Consider the following 27,265-nt stretch of genomic DNA (forward strand, 5'->3'; position numbering starts at 1 on the left):
TATCGCTGACTAATGGTTGTTGCTTGGATACACTACCCCTTTACCCTTATCTATCACTCTGGAGTTCTCGGACTCACTAAAATTTGATTTAAAATTGAAATGCTTTAGAGCAAACATCCATTTCAGGAAAGATGAAGTAGATATACCTTTCCTTATTCCTCCCACTAAGTACATAAAAATCCTGGATATCATATGTAAAACAAACAGGAGAGAACTCTGACAGGTAGAATGGAGAAGAAAGACTATCTAGGGACCTGGAGACCTGAGAAGCAACACAGTGAGGAGTTCCTTGGATTTCTTTTTGTCTCACATATCCCAGACGGGGTACTAGAGAAGACAGTGGTGTGGAAATACCAGTGGGCACAGAGGAGAAAAGCACCTAAGGAGGGGGCACCTGGGTGGCTCAGTTGGTTATGCATCCGACTTCAGCTCAGGTCATGACTTCACAACTCGTGGGTTCAAGCCCCGTGTCAGGCTCTGCTCTGACAGCTCAGAGCCCGGAGCCTGCTTCGGATTCTGTGTCTCCCTCTTTCTCTGTCCATCACCTGCTCATTCTCTCTCTGTCTCTCTCTCTCTCTCAGAAATAAATTTAAAAACAAGCACCTAAGGAAAGCCTGCTCTTTCTCGTCAGAGGAACAGAAAAGGAATAGCTTAACACAACAGAAAACTTTTAGGCAACAAATGATTTATTCTTGTCAACACCACAGAAAACACTGTGCCCTATCCCCACTTCTGCTAGCAATGGCCAGAGAACTTTATCAGGCTACAGCAAAGCTCCCTAATCCCCAGGCTGGGTGGTGTTAGAGAAGGCCTAAAAGGGAGTCAGGACTTCCACTGATCCCAAACCCCAATGTCAATGTAATAAAAGGCCTGTGCCTTTCACAGACAAGCTGGTATCCATAGAGGCCTAGGCAGAGCTTGAACTTCCACTACCACTCATAAATAATGAGGATCCCTCACCTACACCAACCCCCCCCCCCCCCCGCCAGGTGTCAAGTGAGGGCCCACTTGAACCCTGCAATTCCTTTTCTAATCTGAGGAGGCACCATACACCTTATCCCGCCAATGTGGTATCAGAGGCCTGCTAAAACATAAGATTTAAATAAGACCCGGAAGAATTCAGAAGAATTAATCCAACAATTAAGACTCAGAAAATCTCAAAAATTATTACAGTTTAAAAATTACCCATTCTCTTACCATGCTTCAAAATGGAATAAATTAAAAAAGACTTTTATGGAACGGAGTGGGGGGGAGTTAGACTAGAGGGAGAGAAAGAAAACCAAGAAAATAAAAATCAAAAAGAACAAACAGAAAAAAATATACATAATGACAAACTTAAGCCCTAACATAATAATGACATTAAAGGTAAATGATCTAAATATCCCTTAAAAGACAGAGTTTAACTTAATGGACAAAAAAGAAAAAAAAAAAAGGGAACCAACCAAATGCCATCTACAAGGAACTAATTTCAAATATAATGATATGTTATAGTTAGTTTGAAAGAAAAGGAAGAAAAATGCACCATGCAAACAATCAAAAGAAAGCAGAAATGGCTATATAATATCAGATTAAGTAGACATCAAAAAAGAAAAACAAAACAAAACAAAACAGAGCAAAACCGACCAGGGACACAGAGGAAATTACATAAAGATGGAGTCATGATAATCCTAAATATGTATTTCCAAGTAACAGAATTGCAAAATACATAAAGCAAAAACAGAACTAAAAGGAGAAACAGAAAAATTGCAATTATAGTTGGAGACTTCAATACTTCTCTCTCATCAATTTATGGAACTAGACTGAAAATAAGCTAGGATATAGAAGAAATCAACAACACCAAATAAACATTATTTATTCCATATTTATGGAACACTCCACCCAACAGCAGCAGGTTACACATTCTTTTAAGCACCCAAAGAACTTATACCAAGATAACTTGACCACACAGAACCTCAACAAATTTAAAAGAATTGAAATTATATAGAGTATGATCACTAACCACAGTGGAATCAAACTAAAACATCAGTAACAGAAACAGAACAGGAGAATCTCCAAGTGCCTGGAAACAAAATAATGCTCTTGGCTCAAAGAAGAGAGTCTCAAAGGAAATTACAACAAAACAAAACAAACAAACAAACAACAACAACAAAAAAACACATTGAACTGAATGAAAATGAAAATACAACATATCAAAAACTTTTGTGCACAGCTCAGAGCTAAAGCAGTGCAGAAAGCACTGCTTTTTAGCGTTATAGCCCTATAAGCTATATAGCACTAAATCCTTACTTTAGTAAAGAGAAGTTTCAGTCAACAATATAAACCTGCATCTAAAGAAACTGGAGAAGCACCTGAGTGGTTCAGGTGGTGAAGTGTCCGACTCTTGGTTTGGCCTCAGGTCATCATCTCATGGTTCATGAGTTCAAGTCCCATGTCGGGTTCTGCACTGACAGTGCGGAGCCTGCTCAGGATCTTCTCTCTCCCCCTCTCTCTCTGCTCCTCCCTCGTCAAGCCCCATCTCTCTTTCTCTCTCAAATAAATCAAACAAACAAACAAAGAGGGTGGTGGGAGAATAGATCATGTTAATAGACACATACCGAACTAACTGCGCTCTTCCGGGTTTAACGGGTGGCCCTGACCTTTCAGGTCTTCTTCTGTGTTTCTCCTCTTGGGGGTCTCTTAGTAAGCTTCTGTACCTAAAAACACACAAACTTTTAAAATTAATTTATGCGGATTAATTGGAAATTAAAAATAGAAATACATACAAATATTCCATCACTTTTATGCACCCAAGTGATGTTCTCCTAATACAGAAAACGGCTATGAGTTCCAGCCTCATCTGACATCTGAGATGTCCCTTCTGTCTCTCAGGCACAGCCATGTACTTTATGTAGTGGAGGAGCATGTGGTCCAATAGGCCTTTCGTGAGGAACAGGTGCTAGGAACAGGCTGCCATCACTGTGGTGGCCCTGCCCTCTGTGCCTTCTACTAGCAGTGCCTACTGCCCTGGCTGAAAGCTGCCTTTTCTGATCTTCCACACCCAGCACTACAGCAGGGCCCATATCTGGTTTTCCAGGTATTCCCAGGTTGAGCACAGTCCTTGGCACATAGTGAGTTTTCACTAAATTGTTGTTAGGTAATTTCCTGATTGAAAAACGTAAGCCCGTGGGCAACGCAGTTTTTTTAAAATTCACCTTCCAGGTAACAGAGCAGCCCATGTATTTGTCATTTTCAGACTCAAATAGTCACAAAGGCCAAACACCTCAAAATTGAGAATTAGAGGAGCAGGAGTGTCTCCTCTTTCCACAGGACTCCTTCCGTCTGCTCTCTGGGTTTGTAGGCAAAATGCAATCACCCAGTGGTCCTCAGAATCCCTGCCCAATCAGGTGACATGAAACTCGTAAGCCTATTTGCTAATTTAAAAAGTGCTCTAGGCACTTCTGACTGCTCTGATATTTACATAACGCTGGTCCTTAATCTGTGCTCTGGCACCTCTTTATAGATGGCCCAAAATGGAACTAGTTTTGTATATTTCAGACATTCAACAAACCAGTGTCTACTTTACTTAGGCTTGTTAATATTTACTAGCCTTTCTATAGTATTTACTTAAAGTTCTGTTAATGACAAGACATTATCTCTATCAAGATTTCCCTGATTTTAGTCATCCTAAATGCTCCTAGCACTTACTTAATCAGGTCCCTACAACTATGTTCGCATTGCTCCTGAGATGTCTCCATGTGTTTTCTCATCTTTTTCATGCGTTATTTCCCCTGACTTACTGAGTGAATTGTGTTCTTCCCTTCCCTTCCCTTCCGGTGCCCACATGTAAACCCTATTCACATCAAATCCTTCTACTTGGTATATGAAGACGGGTAGGGAGGGATCCACTTGCATTACGGAGGGAATGTAAATATCTACTCTAGTACTTTCCTGCTATGACATAAACTTATGTGAAAAACTAGGCAAATGTGGTCACTGAGGATGTATCAGAAAACCCATCACGCAAATTTCCACATACTCTTTGAAACGAACGGTAGCCTTCCAGCTTAAACTTGGCTCTAATCTCTTGGTCATTTGACTCTTCCCAAAATTAATTTGGTTCTTCTCCAGTGTTCTCTTGCCTGAACCAGTAATAGCTTTCTGAACGGGGGCTGCTTCTTCCTTCTCAGGTGGCTCATTAGTTGGTTCTTTCTTTTCCTTTTCGTCGCTGAATCTCTTCTCCTTTATTTAAAAAAATAATAATTTTTATAATGATATCATTTCTGAATTATCTAGTGCTATCTGAAAATTAACACTGGTGGTAACTTCAAGTCTCTGATGCATCTAACTTGTGTTGCTTAGTGGCACACATTGGATGAGGGCCACTTCAGGACTGAGGTCTCTAACAGAGCTAGGCTGATAGTAATGGATGTTCCTAAACTCACCCCCTGCTGTAGCACACACAGATCCAATAGCTGCATTTGACCTACTCACTCCTCGCCACTGTCAGAAAAATGTAAACTCAAATGCTATAGTGACTGGGACACATCATGTACAAACGGCTGAAACGACAGATAAAGATAATATCTTGCAGGGAGCCAGAGACAAAAGTCACATGACAGACAGAGGGAGAAACACAACAATTAAAAGAGACCTATCAGAAACAGTGCAAGCCAGAAGAAAAGAGAATGATACCTTTAAAGTCCAAAAAAAAAAAAAAAAAAAAAAAACAAAAAAAAAAAAAATCCAAGGAACTGCCAAATCAAAATTCTAAACAGAGACAAAAATAAAGGTTTCAAAATAAAGGCAAAATAAAGACTTTTACAGATGAACAAAAAACAGAGAATTCACTGCCAGAAGGCTTGCGCTAGAGAAATATTAATGAAGTTCTTTATTCAAAAGGAATATCATGCCAGGAAGACTATCATACAACATTTACACAAAGAAATTGTAAAAATCAATATAAAAGACCATTTGTATTATTTTTAATCATTCCAAAATATAATTGACTCTCTAATGCAAAAATAGTATCAATGTGTTGAGGGGTTATAGCACGCAAAAGTAAAATGTAGAACAATAGTGCCAAGGGTAGGGAGAAGCATTCAAGGTATGCTGTGGCAAGGTTCTTAAACTATTTGTGGAAAGGTAAGATACTATTTAAAGGTGGACATGATAAATTAGAGACATATATTATACGCCCTAGAGCAGCAACCATGAAACTTTTAAGAAGTATAACTGACAAACTAATAGCATAAATAAAATAGAATAATTTCTAAAAGCTCAATTAGTACAAAAAGGGCAGAAAAAGAAGAAAAAAGAACAAAGAACAAATGGGACAGATAAAAAACAACCAGCAAAAAAGTAACTCTTTTGTTAGAGAGGGGAGCAGGAGAAAGGGCAGAGAGAGAGACAGGATCTTAACCAGGCTCCACATCCAGCATGGAGCCCAACTCAGGGCTCTCTCTCATGAACTGTGAGGTCATGACCTGAGTCAAAATCAAGAATCAGATGCTTAACTGACTGAGCTACCTAGGCGCCCCAAGAGAGTAAGTTTAAATTCAACTCTATCACTAGTTACATCAAATAAAAATGATGTTAAAACTTCAATCAGGGAAGCCTGGGTGGCTCAGTGGGTTAAGCATCTGACTTCAGCTTAGGTCATGATCTCATGGCTCATGAGTTCAAGCCCTGAGTTGGGCTCTGTGTTGACAGCTCAGAGCCTGGAGCCTGTGTCCCTCTCTCGCTCTTCCCCTCCCCCGCTCAAGCTCTGTCTTTCTCTAAGAATAAATAAACATTAAAAAAATTAAAAGAAAAACTTCAATTAAAAGAAATCAGATTGGATGAAAAAGGAAAACCAACTATTTGTGGTATAAAAAACCCACTTTCCATGCAAACAGTAATCAAAAAATGCAGGAATGTCTATATTAAAAATCAAACAAAGTAGACTTCAAAACAAATATCATCAGACCTAAAGAGGAAGATACATAATAACAAAGAGTCAACACAGCTCTAATTGTGTATTCACCAAACAACAGAACTTCGAAATACATAAAGCAAAAATGTAACTAAAAAGAAAAATATAGATAAATCCACAATTACGAGACTTCAAAACTCCTTAGTCAGTAATCAACAAAATAAGCACATAAAAATTAATAATATATAAGACCTGAGCAATAGTACAAACCAAACTGATAAAATTGACAGAGAACACAGTACCCAACAGCAGCAGAAAAACACATATTTTTCTTAAATGCACACACAAAAAAAGAATCACCAAAACTGACCACTTTCTGGGCCATAAAACAAACATCCACAAAGTTAAAAAAAAAACACCTAAAATCATACAAAAGATCTTCTCTCAAAACAATGGAATTAAACTAGAAATCAGTAAAAGAAAAATACCTGGAAAAGCTTCAGATATATTAATTTGCATGAAAACATATCAAAATCTATGGGATGCAGTTTACGTAGTGCTTATAAAGAAATTTACAGAATAAAACCTTATAGAAAAAATAAAGGTCTCAAATCAATGGTTAAGCTTCCAAATTAAGAAATTAAATAAGAAGAGCAAATTAAGCATAAAAAAATCAGAAGGAAAAAAAATCATAAAGAGTAGAAATAAAAAGGGAAGCAGCTAAAAATAAAGGAAATCAATGAAACAAATAGCTGTTCTTTCAAATGATCAAAATCAATCCCTTCTTTCCTGACTATCAAGAATAAAAAGAGAGAAGACATATATGACTAATATTAGAAATGAAAGAGGGATCATCACAAAAGATCCCCTAGACATTAAAGAATAATAATGGAATGTACTCAATGTCAATAAAACAGATAAATTGTATCAAATGTACAAATTCAGTGAAATACACAAACTGCCAAAGCTCAACAAGAAAAAAATCTGAATAGTTATATATCTATTAAAGAAATAAGATTCTCAATACAAAAGCATTCCAACAAAGCCAGGTAAAGATGGATTCACTGTCAAATTCTATCAAACATTTAAGAAAGAAATAATATCCAATTTATATGAAGAATTCCGGAAAGATGAAAAATAAGTGAATATTTCCCAATTTAGTTTCTGAGGCCACACTACCCATATCCTTCATGATTATAGATGCAAATGTCCTCAATAAAATATTATCAAATTTCACCCAGCAATGGTAAGACATAATGACCAAGTGGGATTTATCCCAGGATTGAATGTCAACTAATTCAGTACTCAAACATCAATGTAATGGTCATCAGCAGACAAAAGGCTAATCATGTGATTATCTCAAAAGATGCAATAAAATCACCAGTTCCAGGCCCCAATGGGCTCACTTCCCATGGGTTACATGGAGGCCCCATGAGAAGCATATAAGAAGGCACTCTTTCCCTCCCAGCCAGGGTAGTGTCAGCAGAAGCCTCGTGGGGACTGAACTTCCACCCCTGTCCAATGGTAACGAAGCACCCCATACCACCAGAGTTGTCAATGGAAACTAAGTGAAGGACTCAGACTTTGCAGGATGTGCCAGTGAAGGCTCATTAAAACAAAAGATTTAAATAAAATCTGGAATTTCACAACATAATGCCCCAAATGTCCAAGACAATAAAAATATCACTCATCATACCAAGAACCAGGGAGATCAAGAACTGAATGTGAAAGGATGATGCAAAGATGCTTATACTGAGAGAAAGCAAATGTTGGAATATCTGATGAGAATTTAAAGCAGCCATCATAAAAAGGCTTCAGCAGCAATTACAAAGACTTGAAACAAATAACTAGAAAGTCTCAACAAGTAAATGGAAGATATGAAGAAGAACCAAAAATAAATTTTGAAGCTTAAATTTACAAAACAAAATACAAACTCAGTGGATAGGCCTAGCAACAGGATGGAGAGGACAGAGGGGGAGAATCCATGAAGTTGAAGATAGATCAACAGAAATTACCCAATCTGAATAACAAAGAGAAAATTGATTGGAAACAAAAATGAATAGAGCTTCAAGATCTGTGAGACCAAAACAAAAATTCCAAAATTCATGTCCTCAGAATAACAGAAAAAGAGGAGGAAGAGGGTCAGACTAAAAATGTATTCTAACATGATTTGAATTTTCCCTAAGTTAGAAAAAGACATAAATCTACGATTCAAAAAGTTGAAAAAACACTAAACAAACTCAAGAAAAACTCAAAGAAATCCATGCCAAGACACATAATAATCAAACTTCACAAACTAAAGACAAGGAAAATTCTTAACAGCAGTTGAGAGAGAAACAATATTTTACTTATAAGAGAAAAACAATTAAAATAATAACAGATTTCTCAAAAGCAACCAGGGAAGACAGAAGGAATTAAAACAACATTTTTTTAAGCACTGAAAGTAAAGAATTGTCAGCCTGATACTATATCCAGGGTTAAGTATACTTTAGAAATGAAGGGGATGTCAAGAAGTTCTTGGGTGAAAGAAACACGAAAACAATTTGTGGATGAAGGAAAAACGAAGAGAATCTGTCATCAACAAATTTACCTTAAAAGGGTAATAAGTTTTTAAACAGAAAGACTGTGATAAAAGAAGAAAACATTGCAATATCAGAAAAGAACAATGGAAAAGAATAAAAGTGTGGGTAAATACAAAAGACTTTCATTCAGCTCTTGAGTTTTCTAAATGAAGTTTGATGGTTGAAACAAAAATATAACATTGTCTCATATAGTTATCAATGTATGCAGAAGAAAAAGACAATTAGAAATTAGAGAGGGTAAAGGGACTTAAAAGAAAATATGGTTTAATTTTTTACTAAAGTTGTATTTATTTTTTCAGTCACATCAGTGTAATAGTTATTACAGCTTTTGTAAGAAGTTTATGTTGAAAGAGAAATGACATATTCTCATAGAGTAAATTTGTAAAGGAAGAATATGTCGACAGCTTTTTTTTTTGTGACATACCAGGAGTTGCAAGGATTGAGGCATATACAATTATTGTTTGAAGGAGACATGGTTTCTATGTTTCACTCAAACTGCTATGATGTCAAACAATAGATAATTATTAATTATGTATGTATAATATTGTACAATACCCAGAGTAACTCCACACACACACAAAATCTATGCAAAGAGATACACTAAAAACACTGCAGATAAATCAAAATAGAATTCTAAAAAATGTTCAAGTAATCCATAGAAACTGGAAAAAGAAAACAAATGAAAAATAGAAGAACAGGGGCGCCTGGGTGGCTCAGTCGGTTAAGCGGCCGACTTCGGCTCAGGTCATGATCTCGCGGTCTGTGAGTTCGAGCCCCGCGTCGGGCTCTGTGCTGACAGCTCAGAGCCTGGAGCCTGTTTCAGAGTCTGTGTCTCCCTCTCTCTGACCCTCCCCCATTCATGCTCTGTCTCTCTCTGTCTCAAAAATAAATAAACATTAAAAAAAAAAAAAAAGAAAAATAGAAGAACAGAAAACAAAAGTAAACTGGCAAGTGTAAGCCATAACATATCATTATTAAATGTAAATGATCTAAACACATCAGTAGATACATCAATAGAAAGCTTCACAAATTTCTTTTTAAAATGACTCAATTATGGGGCGCCTGGGTGGCTCAGTCGGTTAGCGTCCGACTTCGGCTCAGGTCATGATCTCACGGTCCGTGAGTTCGAGCCCCGTGTCGGGCTCTGTGCTGACAGCTCAGAGCCTGGAGCCCGTTTCAGATTCTGTGTGTCTCTCTCTCTTTGCTCTTCCCCTGTTCATGCTCTGTCTCTCTCTGTCTCAAAAATAAATAAACGTGAAAAAAAAAAATTTTTTTTAAATGACTCAATTATATGCTATTTAAAAGAAACTCACATCAGGTGGTTCAGTCGGTTAAGTGTCTGACTCTTGGTTTTGGCTGGGTCATGATCTCCTGGTTTGTGAGTTTGAGCTCCACATGGGACTCTATGCTGACAGTGTGGGGCCTGTTTGGGATTCTCTCTCTCTCCCTCTCTCTGTCCCTCCTGTGCTCTCTTTCTCTCTCAAAATAAATAAATAAAAACTTAAAAAAAAGAAGAAACTCACTTCAAATATAATAATATAAATATAAGTAGCTTGAAAGTAAAAGGAGGGGAAAGAAGAACATGCAAATATTAGTCAAAAGAAAGCAGGAGTGGTATAAAATTATCAGATTAAGTAGACTTCAGAAAAAGAAAAACAACCAAGGAGAGAGAGGGAGAAAATAGCAATCTTAAATGCACATACAGAGTTTCAAATAAAAAAAAAAACAGAACTAAAAGAAAAATTAGACAAATCCCCAGTTATAGTTGAAACACTTCAAAACCTCTCTTGACAACTGATAGAATATCAATAAGAATATGGAAGAACTTACCACCAAAACCACATGATATAATCCACAAAGTAAAAAGAAAAGAAGAAATAATAAATACCAAAGTAGAAAAAAAAATAGAGAAAAATCAATGAAACTAAAAGCTAAGTCTCTGAGGAAATTGTGAAAATCAATACACCTCTATCCAGACAGATCAAGAAAAAATAAAACACCAATGACCACTATCAGGAATGAGAGAGATAACAATAGCTACATATTCTACAGACATTAAAAGATTAATAAAAGAATAACTTTAAAAAAATTTTTAATGCTTACTTATTTTTGAGACAGAGAGAGACAGAGTGCAAGTGGGGAAGGGGCAGAGAGAGAGGGGAAGACACAGAATCTGAAACAGGCTCCAGGCTCCTAGCTGTCAGCACAGAGCCTGACGTGGGGCTTGAACCCACGAACCGTGAGATCATGACCTGAGCCGAAGTCAGACACTTAACCGACTGAGCCACCCAGGCACCCCAATGAAAGAATAACTTTGAACAAGTTTATGCCAATAAATTTGACAACTTAGATGAAATGGAAAAATTCCTATAAAGACAATCTACCGGGGCATGTGGCTGGCTGTTGGTAGAGCATGTGGCTCTTGATCTTGGGGCTGTGAGTTCAAGCCCTGCACTGGGGGTAGAGATTACTCAAAATAAAAATAAAATGGTTAAAATAGCAAAAGCTATGTATACTTTACACCAGTGGAAAATTTTTTTAAATAAAATAAAGACAATCTACCAAAACTCCCTCAAAAAGAAATAGATAACCTGCATGGACCTATGACTATTAAAGACATTGAATCTCTTTTTAAAAAACTTACCTTACATGGAACACTCCAGACCCTGATGGCTTCCGTACCAAATATTTAAGAAATAATAACAATTCTACACAAACTCTTACAGAAATTGCAGAGGAGATAAAACTTCCCAACTCATTCTATAAGGACAGTATCACTTTGATAACCAAAACCAAAGGTATTAAAGAAAATGACACACCAACAACCTTATAGATGTGAAACTGAAAATCTTAGCAAGTTAGATCCAATCATATATAAATAGAGATACTACATCCTAGAAATATAAGGTTAGTTTATTTTTTGAAAACTCATATCAATGTAATTTACTACATTAACAAACTAAAAAAAGAAAAAAAAACATGATTATCTCAAAAGGTAATCATTTGATAAAATCCAACATCTATTCCTAATAAAAGTTCTTAACAATTTGAAATAGAAGGGAACTTCTTCAACCTTATAAATTTAGTATGTGGAAAAGCTACAGCTAACATTATACGTAGTAGCAACTGAAAGCTATCCCTTTACCACTAGGAACAAAAGACCTTTTCTATATAATTCTATGTTGGAGGCTCCAGCTAGGGCATTAAGGAAAGAAAAAAAGGCACTGAGATTGGAAAGGAAGAGGCAGAATGATCTTTATATACTGATCATATGATCCTCTATAGAAACTCCCTGGGATGTACAAACCAGACACTAGAACTAATAAGTGTTTCAGAATATAAAATCAATATATAAAAACCAAGTGTATTTTGAGTGGCAACACATAATCACAAATTGAAAATTTAAAACTACCATTAACCATAGCCCTTGTGAAATAAAAACTCAATGAGTAAGTGTGAAGATCTAACTCGCTTTATTAATGGATTCATGAATCCAGCAGCATCCCATCTGGTAATTAGAGTGATGCTCCACTGAAGTAAACAAAAGAAAAGTTTTTAAAGGCTGAAAGAACATTTTAAAAAAGGGACTTGACTATCAAGGAATATATTGTTTAGTCAAGGTTGCCCTCTTAAGAGGAGAAGAAGGGGTAAATCAGTAAATTTCCTGGTATTGACCAGGAAATTCCAGTTGACTGGTTGCAGGGTACATTACTGGTTGGTTGAAATTGTAGTTATTTAGGTATAAATACTATAATAATAGTAACACATATTTTAGGATATATAATAATATATCTGTTAGGTGGTTGACTTGGCCTAAGTGATGCCACTTCGGGCTTGTGGTTTTCTTTTGTAACACCCCCAAAATATGAAATGCTTACAGGTAGGTTTCACAAGAGATGTGTAAGGACTATGCACTGAAAGTTACAAAATATTGCCGAGAAAAATTAAAGAATATCTAACTAAATGGAGAGACCTACTATATTCATGGACTGGAAACTTCAATATTGTTAAGACATCAGCTCTTTCGAAAGTGATCTACAGATTTATCACAATCTCAACCATAATTCTTTCAGTGTTTTTATGAAGAATTCAATAAGCTGATCCCAACATTCCAATGGACTTGCAAAAGATGTAAAATAGCCACACAAGTTTGAAAAAGCAACATTGGAAGATTTACACTACCTGACTCCAAGACTTACTATAAAGCTACAGTGATCAACACAGTTTAGTACTTGTATAAAAACAGACAAACAGATCGGTGGAACAAAAATACGCTCACACAAATGGACAACTGAATTTTGATAAAGATATAAAGGTAATTCAATGGAGAAAGGATGGTTTTTTTTTCAACAAGTGGTGCTGAAACAACTAGATATTTACATTCAAAAGAAAAAAAAGGACTTTGATCCGCACCTCATATCATGTATAAGAAGTAAATTACAAAGGGCTGAATGTAAAACCTAACATTTGAATACTTCTAGAAAGGAAACATTGGAAAAAATTTTTGTGACACTGGGTTTGGCAAAGCTTTATCAGATACAACACTATGAAGAAAAAATTAACAAGTTAAACTTCATAAAAATTGAAGACATTTGCTCTTTAGAAGCAATGGTTGGAGAATGAAATAAGCCATGGACCCGGAGGAAATATTTACAAGTCATATATCTGATAGAATATGTAAGCCAAGAATATATATAAAGATCTCTCACAACTGAGTAAGAAATCAAACAACCCAATAAAAAACTGGGCAAAAAAATCTGAATAGACACTTCATCACATAGACAGATAGATGAATCGCAAATAAGCATATGAAAGAATGCATTCAAGAAACGTAAATGAAAACTCAGGGAGATACCAGTACACGCACCTATTAGAATGTCTAAAATTAGAGGTTTGACCTTACCTATTTTTTTTTTTTTTTGAGAAAAAGAGAGAGAGAGAGAGAGAGAGAGAGAACGAACACATGTGAGCCAGGGTAGAGCAGAAGGAGAGAGAGAATCTCTCTTTTCTTAGAGAGCCTGACACAGGGCTCCATCTCATGACCCTGAGAGCAACCTGAGCTGAAATCAAGACCTGGACATTTAACCAAGTGAGCCATCCAGGTGCCCGTGACCAATTATTGACGAATAAGCAGAAGAACTGGAACTCTCCATACACTGCTGGTGTGTATGTAAAATATTACAACCACTTTGGAAAGCAGTTTACAAATTGTTTAAAAAGTTAAACATACAACTACCGTTTGATCTTGCTGTTTTATTCCCACATTTTCCAAGAGAAATAAAAGCATATGATCTGTACAGATAAGCGCCTGAAAACAAAATGTTAAAAATATGAGAGTTTAAATTGTAAAGACATGCACAACGTCTTGAAGATAAAGTAAAAGTATATTTACAGAAAGTGGGTGACAGAAAATAAAATCAGAAGATCTCAGAGTCCCAACAAACAACTAGTAAGTTTCAAAAAGAGAGCAGAGAACAGAGAGGAAGGAATGATTAGAATGATTAGAAAAAAAAGTATTTTTCTAGTTCTGAAGGACATATGTCACCATTGATGAAAAACAAACAACACCAGCACCAACCATATCATCATGAAAATTACAGAACATCAGGAATAAGAAAAGATCCTAAAGGCTTTGATAGATGGGAAAGGCTAAAACAGGCCACATAGGAAAAATTGCCTTAAAAATTCTAAGTACAAATTATTTTTGAACTATCGTTACAGAAACAATAACGGACAGAAAAATAAAGATATTTTTCACACACTAACCCTCAATTTTTTTCCCTCTAATGTGCCTGTTTTGCTTAGGAAGCTCCACCAAAATGATGGGATACACCAACAAAAGGAAAACTAAAGGGAAGGGAACTTCTTCAACACAATAAAGGCCATCTATGAAAAGCTCACAGCTAACATCACATTCAATGGCAAAAGCCTAAAAGCCTAAAAGCCTTTCCCCTAATACCGGGAATAAGGCAAGGAGGTACCTTTCACTGCTTCTATTCGACAGTCCTAAAAGGTCTAGCTATAGTAATGAGGCAAGAAAAAGAAATTACATCCAAATTGAAAAGGAAGAAGTAAAACTCTCTCTGCAGATGACATGATCATATATGTAGAAAGACCAAAAGATTTTTTTAAAAACTGAATTAATGGGGGCGCCTGGGTGGCTCAGTTGGTTGAACGACTGACTTCAGCTCAGGTCATGATCTTGCAGTTTGTGAGTTCGAGCCCTGCGTAGGGCCCTGTGCTGATAGCTCGGAGCCTGGAGTCTCCCCCTCTCTCTGCCCCTCCCCTGTTCATGCTCTCTCTCTCTCTCTCTCTCAATAATAAATAAACGTTAAAAAAATTTTTAAAAACTGAATTAATAAATGAATTCAGTAAAGTTGTAGGATTCGATTTTGAAATTCATATTCAAAAGTCAGAACTGATTTCAACCCTCAAAAATCAGTTCTAGTGGGGTATCTGGATGGCTCAGTCGGTTAAGCATCCAACTCTCGATTTTGGCTCAGGTTATGATCTCACAGTTGTGAGATCAACCCTGCATCATGCTCCACGCTGGGCATGCAGCCTGCCTAAGATTTTCTCTCTCCTTCTGCCCCTCTCCACCCTGTGTACACGCCTGCATGTTCTATGAAAAAAATCAGTTCTATTTCTCTATAGTAGCAGGAAACAATCAAAAAGGAAATTAAGGAAACAATATCATTTATAATAGCATCAGGAAAGAATAAAATGCTCAGAAATAAATTTAACAAAGAAGACAAAGACTTGACCCTGAAAAATATAAAACACTGCTGAAAAAAAATTAAAGGAGATAAAAACAAATGGAAAAACACCCCGTGTCCATTGATTGGAAGAATATTAAGATGACAATGCTATACAGAGCAATCTATAAATTCAATACAATCCCTTAGAAATCCCAATGCTATATTTTTTTTTTTTTTGCAGAAATGGTAAAACCAAACCTAAAATTCAGATAAAAAGTCAAGGGAGCCCAAACAGCTAAAATAGTTTTGAAAAGCAAGAACAAAGTTTGAGGACTCATTACTTCTCAATTTCAAAACTACTACAAAGATATAGTAATCAAAATAGTATAGGACTTGTATAAGGATAAACAAGATAGAATAGAATTGAGAATCCAAAAATAAACGCCTACATCTATGGTAAACTGATCTTCAAGAGGATACCAAGCCCATTCAGTGGGGGAAAGAACAATCTCTTCCTCAGATAATACTAGGAATCCACATGCAAAAGAATAAAATTGCATCCTTATCTTACTTACACCATATACAAAACTTTACTCAAAATGAATCAAAGACCTAAATTTAAAAGCTAAAACCATGAAATTCCTAGAAGAAAAGAGGGGCATAGCTATCTTCATGACCTTGAATTTGGCAATGGTTTCCTAAGTACAATACCAAAAATACAGGCAACAAAAAATGTATTCGTTGGACTTTATCAAAATTAAAAATGTTTGTGTATCAAAGGATACTGTCAAGATGAATGAAAAGACGGCCCACAGAATGGGGGAAAATATTTGCAAATATTAGATCTGATAAGGGGTTAATATCCACAATATATAATGAATTCCTACAACTCAACAACAAAACAAAACATTTTTTTAATGGACAAAGGAACTGAATAGACATTTCTTTAAAAAAAAAAGATACACAAATGGCCAATAATCACATGAAAATATGCTCAACATCACTCATCACTAGGTAAATGCAAATCAAAACCACAATGAAATACCACACTTCATAATTAGGTGGTCTACAATAAATGCACATACAAATCCACACACAGAAAATAGTAAGTATCGGTGAGAATGTGGAGAAACCAGAATCCTTGTACGTTGCAGGTAAAAACATAAAATGGTTCGGTCTAGGTGGAAACAGTTTGGCAGTTCCTCTAAAAGTTAAGACGTAGAATTACCATATGACCCAGAAATCTCACTCCTAGGTATATACTCTCCAAAACTGAAATAGGGACTCAGATACTTGCGCACCAGTATTTATAGCATTGTTCACAATAGTCAAAAAAGTGGAAACAACCCAAGTGTCCATCAACAGATGAATGAATGAATGAATTGTGGCATAATATAAAAATGGAGTATTATTCGGTCATAGAAAGGAATGAAGTTCTGGCAAAGGCTACAGCATGGATGGACCCTGAAAACATTATGCTGAATGAATTAAGCCAAATACCAAAGGACAAATATTGTGTGATTCCATTTATCTGAAATATCTAGAAAAGGCAAATGTCTAGGGACAGAAAGTAGAGAGGTTACTAGGAGCTGGGGGAGGCAAAAGGGGAAGTTACTACATAAAGGGAACAGAGTTTTAGTCTGAGATGATGAAAAAGATTTGGAAGTAGACAGTGGTAATGGTTGCACATTAGGAATGTAATTAACACCACTCAGTGATACCACTCAAGTGGTGAAAACGGCAAATTTTATGCTTTGTATAGTTATTTTGCGACAATAACAACAAAGGAAAAACTGGAGTCCAGGAAATCAGGTGCTCAAACACCAGGCAATAAAAAGCCTTTGCAGGATGATGACAAAGAGAAGTTTCGGGACAAGAGTAGCAGCAGTGCAGTAAGAAAACAGTCCTCCGGAAGTGGCAGGGTCAGAAGGGAAACAATGGGCCCGATAAGTTATCTCTTGTGGGATTTGTGGAATTGACCTCTTGGGAATCAGCCTGGAGTTTAAGTGTGTTTCATTAGTATTTCTTGCATATTGTTTCTTGCCTACATCAGCTTCAATCAAGATTTTACTTCATGAAATAACTCTATTAACTCATTTCTTTGTGCAACACTATTTCAAAAACCACGAAAGACACAAAGGAAGCACAGTTCTTATGCATATGCAGGTGACACTTATTAAGGCAATCCAATTCGGTAGTAATCATGGGATGTTGAGAAAGGATAAAAATAATCAAAACATCTGGGCTTCGTTAACAGGGCTGACTCCTTTGTTCTTAGTGTTATTAATTCAAAAGGGAAGATGAAGAGTGCTATTTAGAAAGCAATCTGAAATATTTTACACCTGTTACCTGAATCAGAAACTTTCTCAAAGTACTACACTTATTTCGTATTTTATGTTATATTGTGAAAAACACTGAAAATAGAAGCAAAGTCCAAATATAGGCAGAATCACTCTCATTAGAAAGTTGAGTCAAGTAACACTATGCTATGAAATTTTAAGAGTCTATAAACTTACCTGTTTAGACATATTTTCTGAAAATTTTGCTGATTTTTCTTTTAAAAATGTGACAAGGTCTTTATAAATTTCACCTTTTCTCTCATAATTAATTTCCCCCTCATTGTCTGTTTTGCCCTTTGGGAGAAAAAGTTTGATGCTGTTATTAATGTAATAGCAACTGAGCCTGATCAATACATCACAACCCAAGCCCACATATCGTTTTCCTCTCTAAAGGACCCATGTGGTAGTCTTTATACATAAGAAATATAGGCAAAATCTTTCTCTCTTACAGTTATCCATCCATCCATTCATTCATTCAGCATGCTTTTACTGACTACCTCCTATATGCATGTAGGGCACTCTGCTGGTCAGCAAAGAATCAAAATTTCTTTCCCTCTGTACCTCTCAAATGTAAAAAAGCAATATGACTTCAAGAGCCTCTGGCGAAGTCATAAAAGGCCCCAAGATTAGAATGTCAGCACAGAAAAGCTTGTTTCTATTTGTCACACCCTTGCTCTTGTTCTGTGTGACACGGTTGCTATAGGCTTATATTTTCTAGAATTCTAATCTCTATGTATCAGTCCATCCCTCCACTCTTTGTCTCTGTACCTCTTTCTTTTTGTCTTTCCTTTGATCATTTCCCTTTTTTTCCTACCCTAATAGAAAAAATTTGGTTCTCCCTTAACCAAACGTATACATAAAAAACTGTAGTGTGTTATATATCCATAAACATCATGCATATACATATAACTCTAGTGTGTTCTGCATTTTTCTGTAATTACTGAATAGTTTCATGTTCCTTATCTTTCATTTTTTTAATAGACAGGAATACTTAGATTTCCATATCAAATAAAGTTGTATGTAGGTCAACAGCCTTTGCTAGAGACCAAGTCTCCTTGCCCCACTCTAGAAAGTCAAAGAAAGTCATTCCTTCTGTTACCTCTTATTGCCTAATTGGAAATTTCACTTAAAGTATCAAGACGAACCAAAAGTACAATCATGTTTAGGCTGTCTCCCTCCTCTGTGCAGACATAAGCTAAGCATCATGCTGAGAAAAAAAGCACGAACAAGGCACATCAGGACAGATGTCTGCCGGGAATCAAGAAAGCGGCACCGAAACGTTGACACCAATCCAAACCAAGAGGTAGCAAATCTCCAAACAGTCCCCTCCGACGGCTGGGTCCCCGTTACAGATTTGGGTTCTCCCTGCAGACTTTGCCTGTGAGGCCCCAAATTACACCGCAAAGGAGAAAGTTGACCTCAGTGAACAGGTAGAAGACTAAACGTTTTTTAATCTAGAGGCTTTGGAAGGCCATCTCTCTGCTTAGTGATGCTCAGGGCTTTGGGATCTGCAACACTGTGTTTTTCCTTTGCCAGCTTAGTTCAGCGTCAGTCAGCAGGAAGTGAAAGGAACACTGACAAGCTGGAGGGAGAAAGGGACATACTCCCTCTTCCTCATCTGCTGTCCCTGTTAGAGTTACCCCAGCAACGGCCCTTCACCCCTGGCAGCAGCAGTCGCTCCCAGTAGGAACAATTAGTTCTAGTTCCCAGGGTTTTCCCCTGTACTCTAGGAGCCAGGCTCATTACGACCCCTCAGAAATACCATTATAAACCGACCAGGGTTCCATCTCCAAAGGTCTGGGTCTCAGCTCTGCCAGTTCTGCAAACATCCTCTGCTGAGCTCCCAAGGTACCAACACTAACTGGGCAATGCACTCCTCAGAGGTCTGGATGCCAGTTTCAGGGGGACCACCTGAGCTCAGAGGGGGCCAGCTTCTCCTGGAACTGACCATTCCTCAGAGTTGTGGGTCCCAGTTCTGTGCGGTCCCCCTTCTGAACTCCTAACACACCATTGCCAATATAAGTGGGGTCCACTCTTCACAGGTCTAAATCTCAGCTCTGGAAGGTCCATCTTCTGAGATCCTAAGCCACCAGCCCAGCCCAGCAGTTGGCCCCTCACCAGACATGTAGGTCCCAGCTTCATGGGGTACTTCCTCCAAGCTCCCACATTTTAGTGCCTCCCTTCCCTTTGTCCTCTCAACTCTTAGGGTAAAAGCTGTAGTTATTGCTTCTGTGTTACTTCCTTGCTCCTTTTCTGCCTCTTCTTTTCCCTAATACTTGTATAATTAATCAGGGAACTGATTAAGGAGGTTTTTGTTGTATAAAGTGGCACAGGCCCCTTTGGAGATCGTTTCGTAGGAGACTGACTTAATGATCTGCAATGGGGAACACTGGGCTAATTCTGAGGCCATTCTGGATTTGCCTGGCAAACTCAGCAAGGGGATCTGCTTCAATCCCACAGAGCAGTATCGCATTTTCTGTGGTCATCAGGATTCAATCCTGGACACATGCCTGCGTTTACAGAGACTGAGCTAAGCACCAAAACCAACAGAGTTCTTAAAAAATTACTTACACCATTTAAAAATACTCCTTCTGCACTACAAGTAATGCACAGAGTTTCAACATCGTGTGGTTTCACCAGCACGTAACAAATTTCTCCATGAATTTGTCTCCAAGGTGGGGCTCTACATCCATTTGAAAATTCATAATCTGAAACCAATTAATAAGTTTCAATCAATTAAAAGGAGCTCCTAAAAATAAAATATGTTGGCTTTAAAAAAATAAATATGATTAAAGTTTTAAGTTTTCATCTTTTCAAATATTCAATCCTAAGGTCGCTATTGAAGCATTTGGAAATAATTATATTTAACACAAAATGAAACTGAGAATAATATAAACCTGAGGTATAGCTGATAGATTCCAAGACAGTTTGTTCTCCTTTTCCCGAGAAATTTTTCAGCATTTCTATATCGTTCTTAACACTTGTGGGATTTAAACTTATTTCTCTGAAATAAATGGTAAGAAATTCATTTTGACACTTTAAAAGAGAACCTGCAGAAAGCACATGAAAACATTCCATTTTAGCAGGGGGGGAATATTGTTTTTTATAGTTAAAATTGTGGTTAAATTACACAACAACAAAAATACTGCAGTTAATTTTAGCCCTGTTGTAATCTGACAACACTGTCAAAACATCAGAAAATCAGTGACTCACGTTTAATGCAGCATTAAATGTACTCATTTAAATATTCACTTCGTTTCTTAGTGATAACACTATAATACCAGGAAAAAAACTAGAAAAATGAACAAGTTTTTAATCTTACAAACTCTACATGATATTTGCATTATCATTCAATAATTTACCTAACAGCCTGAAGAGACTGAAAATAATAAGGTCGCTTCATGTCCTCAGAATTAGGCGAAACCCCACGGAAGACTTTAGCAATGCTGACTGCAAACTTTTTAGTTTTAGAAATATTCATGCGATAAACTACAATCTTAATCCAATAAAATTTCACACGAAATCAATGGCAATAACGTCTATATTTTTTGTGTGTTTATGAAAAACCTCCGAAAGCACTTTTTGTAACTAATTTTTAGAGGTTTCTTTTTTTTTTTTTAAAGACTCACAGTGAAATATGTTTTAGAGAATGGTTCAGGAGGTGCAGATCCAGTTGGCTGAGCAGCCTGGCGATCTTCATCTTAATCTCATTTTCAGAATCTTCACCCTTGGTAACTTTATCAAGAATGTTTACCGTGGATGTGTCTTCTTTCATTGTATTATAATCTAAACCCAGGATTTTTGCTACAGGATCTCTGTTAGCTGACCAAAAAATAAACAAAAATGATCCTCTTGTCTTCTGTTACAAGAAACATAGACTAACAAATCCTTTGAAGCCCACCCAAATGGGTTTCTTTCATTAAGCTTTCTCTGATGGACTCCATTTGAATTGATCTCTACTTCTCAGATTCTACTATAGTAGGAACTCTCTTGCACTCGTTGGGATGTCCTGCCTTGTATTGTAAGATCATTAGTTACGTCACCTCTCTAATAAGACAAAGACCAAGACCTTCTTTTCTTTTTTTTGTTGACTGTGGGGCATTGTCCAGCATGGGCATTCAATTAATATACTCAGAATTGATTTGAAGATAGGGAAATACTGGTCTCCTTAGAAGAATCATCACTAGAACTGTGTGTCTATGTGTGTGTGTGTGCACGTGTACCAGTGCATTCACAAATGCTTTCTTTCCAAGAGAGTGTGTTTCTCTCAGTCTACAGATCCACCGCCCGTCTTCTCCACCTGTTCAAACTGCTCACATTTTCAATGCCTTTTGATGTTAGAGTTGGAAAAACACTGGCCAGTACTTATGCACATACCAAAGTTACAGTGAAAACCTGAAACACCAATGCACAATCAAGGCTGACACAGGTGTGAAAGTCGAACTTAGAGATGCTGAAAACAGGATTTGGGAAAAGCCAAAGAACCATGTAGTTGCAAACAAGGAAGAAAGTGGCAAAGCCTTATCTGGAAAGGAGGAATTCAAGTAAGATGAAGTATGGATGCATTTGGACAGGGAGGGGAAAAGGCCTACGGAACTAGTTCAGAAAGCTCGACCTGATTGAAATGAAGAGAGCACAGGGATCACATGAACTCTGCAACAGGAAGGGGACTAGGGCACCAGAAAATAGCAGAAAAGGCTTAGGACCTCTTAGAAAAGACCACATCAGGGGAGAGGCAGGGGAAGGAGATCTAGGAATCATCCACCGATTGAGCATCTCAACTTATCACCAATATGGTGGTCATTTCATAAAGACTCATGAAAAAAAGGTACTAGATGAATTCTGGGGAAAGACACAAACCTGATCCCCAAATTGCTGTGCACCATGGAATTTGGACCCAAAACTAAGGGTTGTATCTAGAACTCCCACGGAAAGGACAAAATGCAGCAAAGATTCATATGTAGCCAAACTAGATATATAGCAGCCAGTCTATGTATTATGTTCATATATTAAGTTGAATTTAATGCTATTAATGACCTTCCTGAATTCAGCTTTACTCTCAAGATTTTGTTCCTCTTCAGCAGAGTAGTTTGATGTATAGATAGCCTAATAAAGAAGAGTAGGCAAGAGATAAAAAGGAGGCTGCTGCCCTGAGGTTCGTATCTTAAAGAATTTTTTTTTTTTAAAAAAAAGATCATCTTCCTACCTCACAGCAGTAGACACAGCAAAGAACGACAAGAGGCAGAACCCAGGCACCTTATGCTTAGGACCTTCCAGTCACACGATTCCAAAGAAGCAAACCATGTATACAGCATCTTTATCTACTGTTAGATATTTGTCTACTCATGAGAAAAATCTGGAGTACAATTATGGCAGGCAATTGATCGCATTCTTTTAGCATGTTAGACGATCAGACAAGGATGAAAATCTTCAGCCGTAATGGAGAGGAAAAATATTTCCCACCGAATGAATGTAACTATTCACACAAGGCCGTGCAGCTCACAATGGAGTAGGGCTGAGACCAATGGACAGTGAGATTATTATGAGCCAATTCTGCTAAAAGAAGAGTCTACATTCATTTTAAGGGAAACAAATCATCATCCATCACAGCAGTACTGAGAGTAGAGTGTGGATTCCGGTGCTGGCCCTTCTAATCCGTCTTCTCTCCTGTGTGGACCTCAAAGGCTAGAGTCCTCTGGTCTTTACAGAAGCTAGGAAGCCTGTCTTTAAACCACACATGAAAATTAGAAGAAGGTTTCTAGTGGTAAATAAAGTTATTAAGGCCTTTCATTTTAAAGTAGAAATTTGATATGAGCATTAACATTCAGCCAAGAAAAAATAATGACTTTTTTATGAAGTTGAACACAGGAATTTTTTTTACCTTTTAGGTTACAGAACTTTGTCCAGGAGACTGTAACAAATGATCCCCTCCCCACCACCACCGAGGTTATGTTTCTAAAAGTTCAAATCATAGACTGGAGTATAAATATCACCTTCAACACACGCCTGTGCTTCCTTCAGCTTTGTATCTTTGGCAATAAGTAAAAAACGTGACAGCTGCCCAAAGTTCCTGATTTTAATGTGAGGTACAGAGAGAAACAGCAAAGGCTGTCCATTTTCATCCACTTCTTCTGATTTGACTGTTGTTTCACTACAACACGAAAACAAAAAAGAAAACTTAAGGTTACCTGGATGCTAGTGAAGTTAAGTGGAAGACATTTTGATGAACTATTCCTATGTCTCATTATAAAACACAGAATATAAATGCTGCGTGTTAGAAGCTCATCTCCTTTCCTACTTTGTACACACTCAGACCCTTAAATTCTCAGCCTTATTAGCAACCATAGTGAGCAACACAATAGATCCAGGAAGAAAATGGTAAGCAATTTCTTGAATACCTTCATGAACTCATGGTTTTTGTTTTTGTTTTTCTAACAATGTGTCAGATATATTTAAAAAAAAAATCACTGGTTCTACAGGACCATTCATGTTTTGGGGATTTCTAATGTTATACTATTTATAAAATTTACACCACAGTAATTAGTGGTTAGACGTTTTCTTGGCTACTCTGTGTTTCTGAACAAAAAACTATGAAAAAAAGACAAACTAGATCCCATCTGTGGATTGCTTTCCCACTCCAAACCCCCTAATTTGGTTTACTTTTGGATAATAAGCCGTTTTTCTAAATGGACTTTTCCTGATCAGAAATTACTGGGTCTCCTAGATTTGTGTTTCTGTCCATTTTAATTATTTTTTAGGTTGGCATTTAAAAAATATTAAGATATTTTTGTGGCAGTGATATTTCTGTAGATTTCTACCACTTACAACATTAACTAAACTGCCTAGGTTTTTACTATATACTGATATCCCTGGTAAAGCTGCTTTCATCCTAGGACCTGATCTAACATATTTTAAATTGGAATGCAGATAAACAGATGTGAAATGTTGCCAGTTCATTAGAAAAAGTAAACCTGAAAGACTCAGATTACCTGTCACTACAGCACTATTTCATTAGGAAATAAACAAGAGGACAGAAACTATGGGGAGCAGAACAGTGGCACCCCACAGATGTCTACATCCTAATCCTGAAACCCATAAATGTGTTATCTTACATGGCAAAGGAGAACTTTGCAGATGGGTAAAGTTAAGGATCTTGAGATGGGAAGACTGTTCTGGAATACGCAGGAGGGTCAAGTCAGAGAAGCCGATGTGACATGGAAATAGAGGTCAGAGCAACACAGAGCCAGAAGCCAAGGAGCAATGTGGGTGGATTCCAGAAGCTGGAAGAGGCAAGAATGGATCTTCCTTCAGCCCCCAGAAGGAATACAGGCCTGCCGACACCTTGATTTTAACCCTACAGACTCATTTTAGACTTTTCACCTCCAGAACTGTAAGAAATTAAATCTGTGTTGTGTTAGGCCATTAAGTGTGTGATAATTTGTTACAGCAGCAACAGGAGGCTAATACAGGGACTTTCATCAGTCTTGCCCACAGCTCTATGTGCAGGAACTTATGTAGTAACTGCACACAGAAGGTGCTTGATAGAGGAGGAATAAATGAATGAAAGATTTCTAGACTGATCGATGATAGGTGTTGTTTACAAACTGTGCGTTTTCTCTAACATAAACCTTTTGGAATAGTGTCTTTAGGGCTGGATTGATATTTCTTAAAGTTTTGTACAGGGCTGGACACTCGTGCTAAGTGGATGATGACAAGACTAAGTTATAAGCCAAGTGAATGCCAACAATATCAAGCCACTGAACTCAAGAAGGTGAAACTGCTGGTGAGAAACCGGAAGTCAAGGGCACAGGACACATTTTTCCTTGCTCCCACCAGTTGAAACCTGTAACTCAACAGAGCGGTAGGAAGTAAAATGTCAGCTATAGGGAGGATGTAGAAGAGCAGGTTTGTCTCTGGGTTCACAGTTTCTAACACCTGAAGAAAGAGCTCTTAGAAAGAAAAATAATGCACCCACCTCATGACATCAAGAAGAATGTGCTGTAGGGATGCTTGGGTGGCTCAGTTGGTTAAGTATCTGACTTCTGATTTCTGCTCAAGTCATGATCTTGGGGTTTGTGGGATTGAGACCCATGTAGGGCTCTGTGCTGGCAGTGCAGGGCCTGCTTGGGATTCTCTCTCTCTCTCTCTCTCCTTTTCTCTCTGTCCCACCCTCCTCTCATCTCTCAAGATAAATAAACTTAAAAAAAAAGAAGAATGTGCTGTAGGGGCACGTCGGTGGCTCAGTTGGTTAACCATCCGACTTTGGCTCAGGTCATGATCTTGTGGTTCATGAGTTTAAGCCCTGCATTGGACTCTCGGCTGTCAGTACAGACTCCACTTCAGATCCTCTGTCCTTCTCTGGCTCTGCCCCTCCTCCACTTGCACTCTCCCTCTCTCTCAAAAATAAATTTAAAAATCATTTAAAAAAAAAAAGACGAGTGTGATATAAATGAAATCCACTGACCTGATCAAAAGACTTTTACACTGGAATTGTAGAAGGGACGTAGAAATACAATAGCTTATACTATAAAGTGAGAGAGCAGGAAAATATCTCATTTACTTCATCCCTAGTGCCTAGTTTAGTGTCTAGGACACAGTAATTACTCAATAAATGAGTCTAAATAGTAGCAAGGGAAATAAGACCATACTTGAGAAACTAGTTAGCAATTCTCAGGTAAGAGAAACAAAGAGCTCAATAATAAATGTTATGGGCATTGATCTTATTACCATGACTTAGAAATTTTACCAAAACATAATAATTATTGTCTCATAAAACAGGAGATCATGTAATTGAGCCTTCATGACACTGATAAGATGACTGGAACAAAAAAGCAAAAGGATTAAACAATGCCCATTCCCAAGGAGCACTGGTAAATAAGCAATAAAAAAAGATGCTTGTGGAGATTCATAAAAGAGAAAAGTAAAGTAGGAACAAGGAAGGTACCAATTGTGAGGGAAGCGTACAGGACAGGGGGAAAAGGGCCAGTACTAGGAACCCGACTTCTCACCCACACACAACTCTTACCGGAAGAGAACTGTATCCCAAATCAGACACATCCCTGAGATAGCAGAGAGACATTCACAACTGAAATACCACAATATTAAAGCTGACATCATTCAAAGATCAGAGTTCTACCAAAGAAGGAGAGAAAAGAACAGGTAATAACATTGTCACTAAGTGGTTTTGAATGCTTCTCGAATCTGGAAGTTTCCCAAGCTATATTCTAATGAGTCAAAGCACCTCAGCTCTGTGAACCACCAACAGATGGTGTTGATCATCGGAGGGTGTCATTTGTCCTTAGCTTCCAGTGGACTTGGGCTTCATGCTGAGGTATTTTAGAGAGATTATTAATCTCATCCTGCCTGATAAGAACAAAGCAATTGAGAATGGTAATACAAGGAGACTTCTGATTTCCATTAAAATGAAAGTGGAGCTCTTTTCTCCAAAACACTGAACACGGAAGGATGATGACAAATGTTATTACAGGATGAAGAGCCGTACGTTGGAAACGATTCTAAAGGAAAAGAATGAGTCATCTAACATGTGGAAAGTGCTGTGCCCATCTACTCAGTAATGATCTGCACAAAAGAAGGTGGTTGATGAAATGTGAAACCTGTGCAGTGTGTGACTAGCAGATCAGTTTCAGCGTCAGATGCCTGTCAGCCTAATTTAGAAGAAGGCTCAGCAAACTTTTTATTGATGGCTACCAAGAGTGAATTTGGAGATGGGCAACATCAAATAAGAAATGAAGCCAC

At 37.4% G+C, this 27,265-nt stretch overlaps 1 protein-coding gene across 3 annotated transcripts in view; it reads right to left on the reverse strand.

Annotated features, from left to right (window-relative positions):
* Nucleotides 1-27,265, reverse strand: part of ODAD2 (outer dynein arm docking complex subunit 2) — a 174,133-nt gene that overhangs the window by 140,657 nt on the left and 6,211 nt on the right. For 2 of the 3 annotated variants that reach the window (XM_060659076.3, XM_060659075.3), the window contains 7 exons: nucleotides 23,503-23,660; nucleotides 21,139-21,331; nucleotides 20,407-20,513; nucleotides 20,081-20,217; nucleotides 17,687-17,803; nucleotides 4,016-4,218; nucleotides 2,595-2,693 (listed from right to left, as the gene is read on the reverse strand). In XM_060659076.3, coding sequence (XP_060515059.1) covers nucleotides 2,595-2,693; nucleotides 4,016-4,218; nucleotides 17,687-17,803; nucleotides 20,081-20,217; nucleotides 20,407-20,513; nucleotides 21,139-21,284 — 809 coding nt within the window. In that variant the 5' untranslated portion in view covers nucleotides 21,285-21,331; nucleotides 23,503-23,660. Of the gene's footprint in view, nucleotides 1-2,594; nucleotides 2,694-4,015; nucleotides 4,219-17,686; nucleotides 17,804-18,006; nucleotides 18,068-20,080; nucleotides 20,218-20,406; nucleotides 20,514-21,138; nucleotides 21,332-23,502; nucleotides 23,661-27,265 lie in introns of those variants that run through there. The other variant, XM_060659077.2, reaches the window with a different exon arrangement.

This window comes from Panthera onca, chromosome B4 (assembly GCF_046562875.1).
Source record: "Panthera onca isolate mPanOnc1 chromosome B4, mPanOnc1 haplotype 2, whole genome shotgun sequence".
In the NCBI taxonomy this organism is placed as follows: domain Eukaryota; kingdom Metazoa; phylum Chordata; class Mammalia; order Carnivora; family Felidae; genus Panthera; species Panthera onca.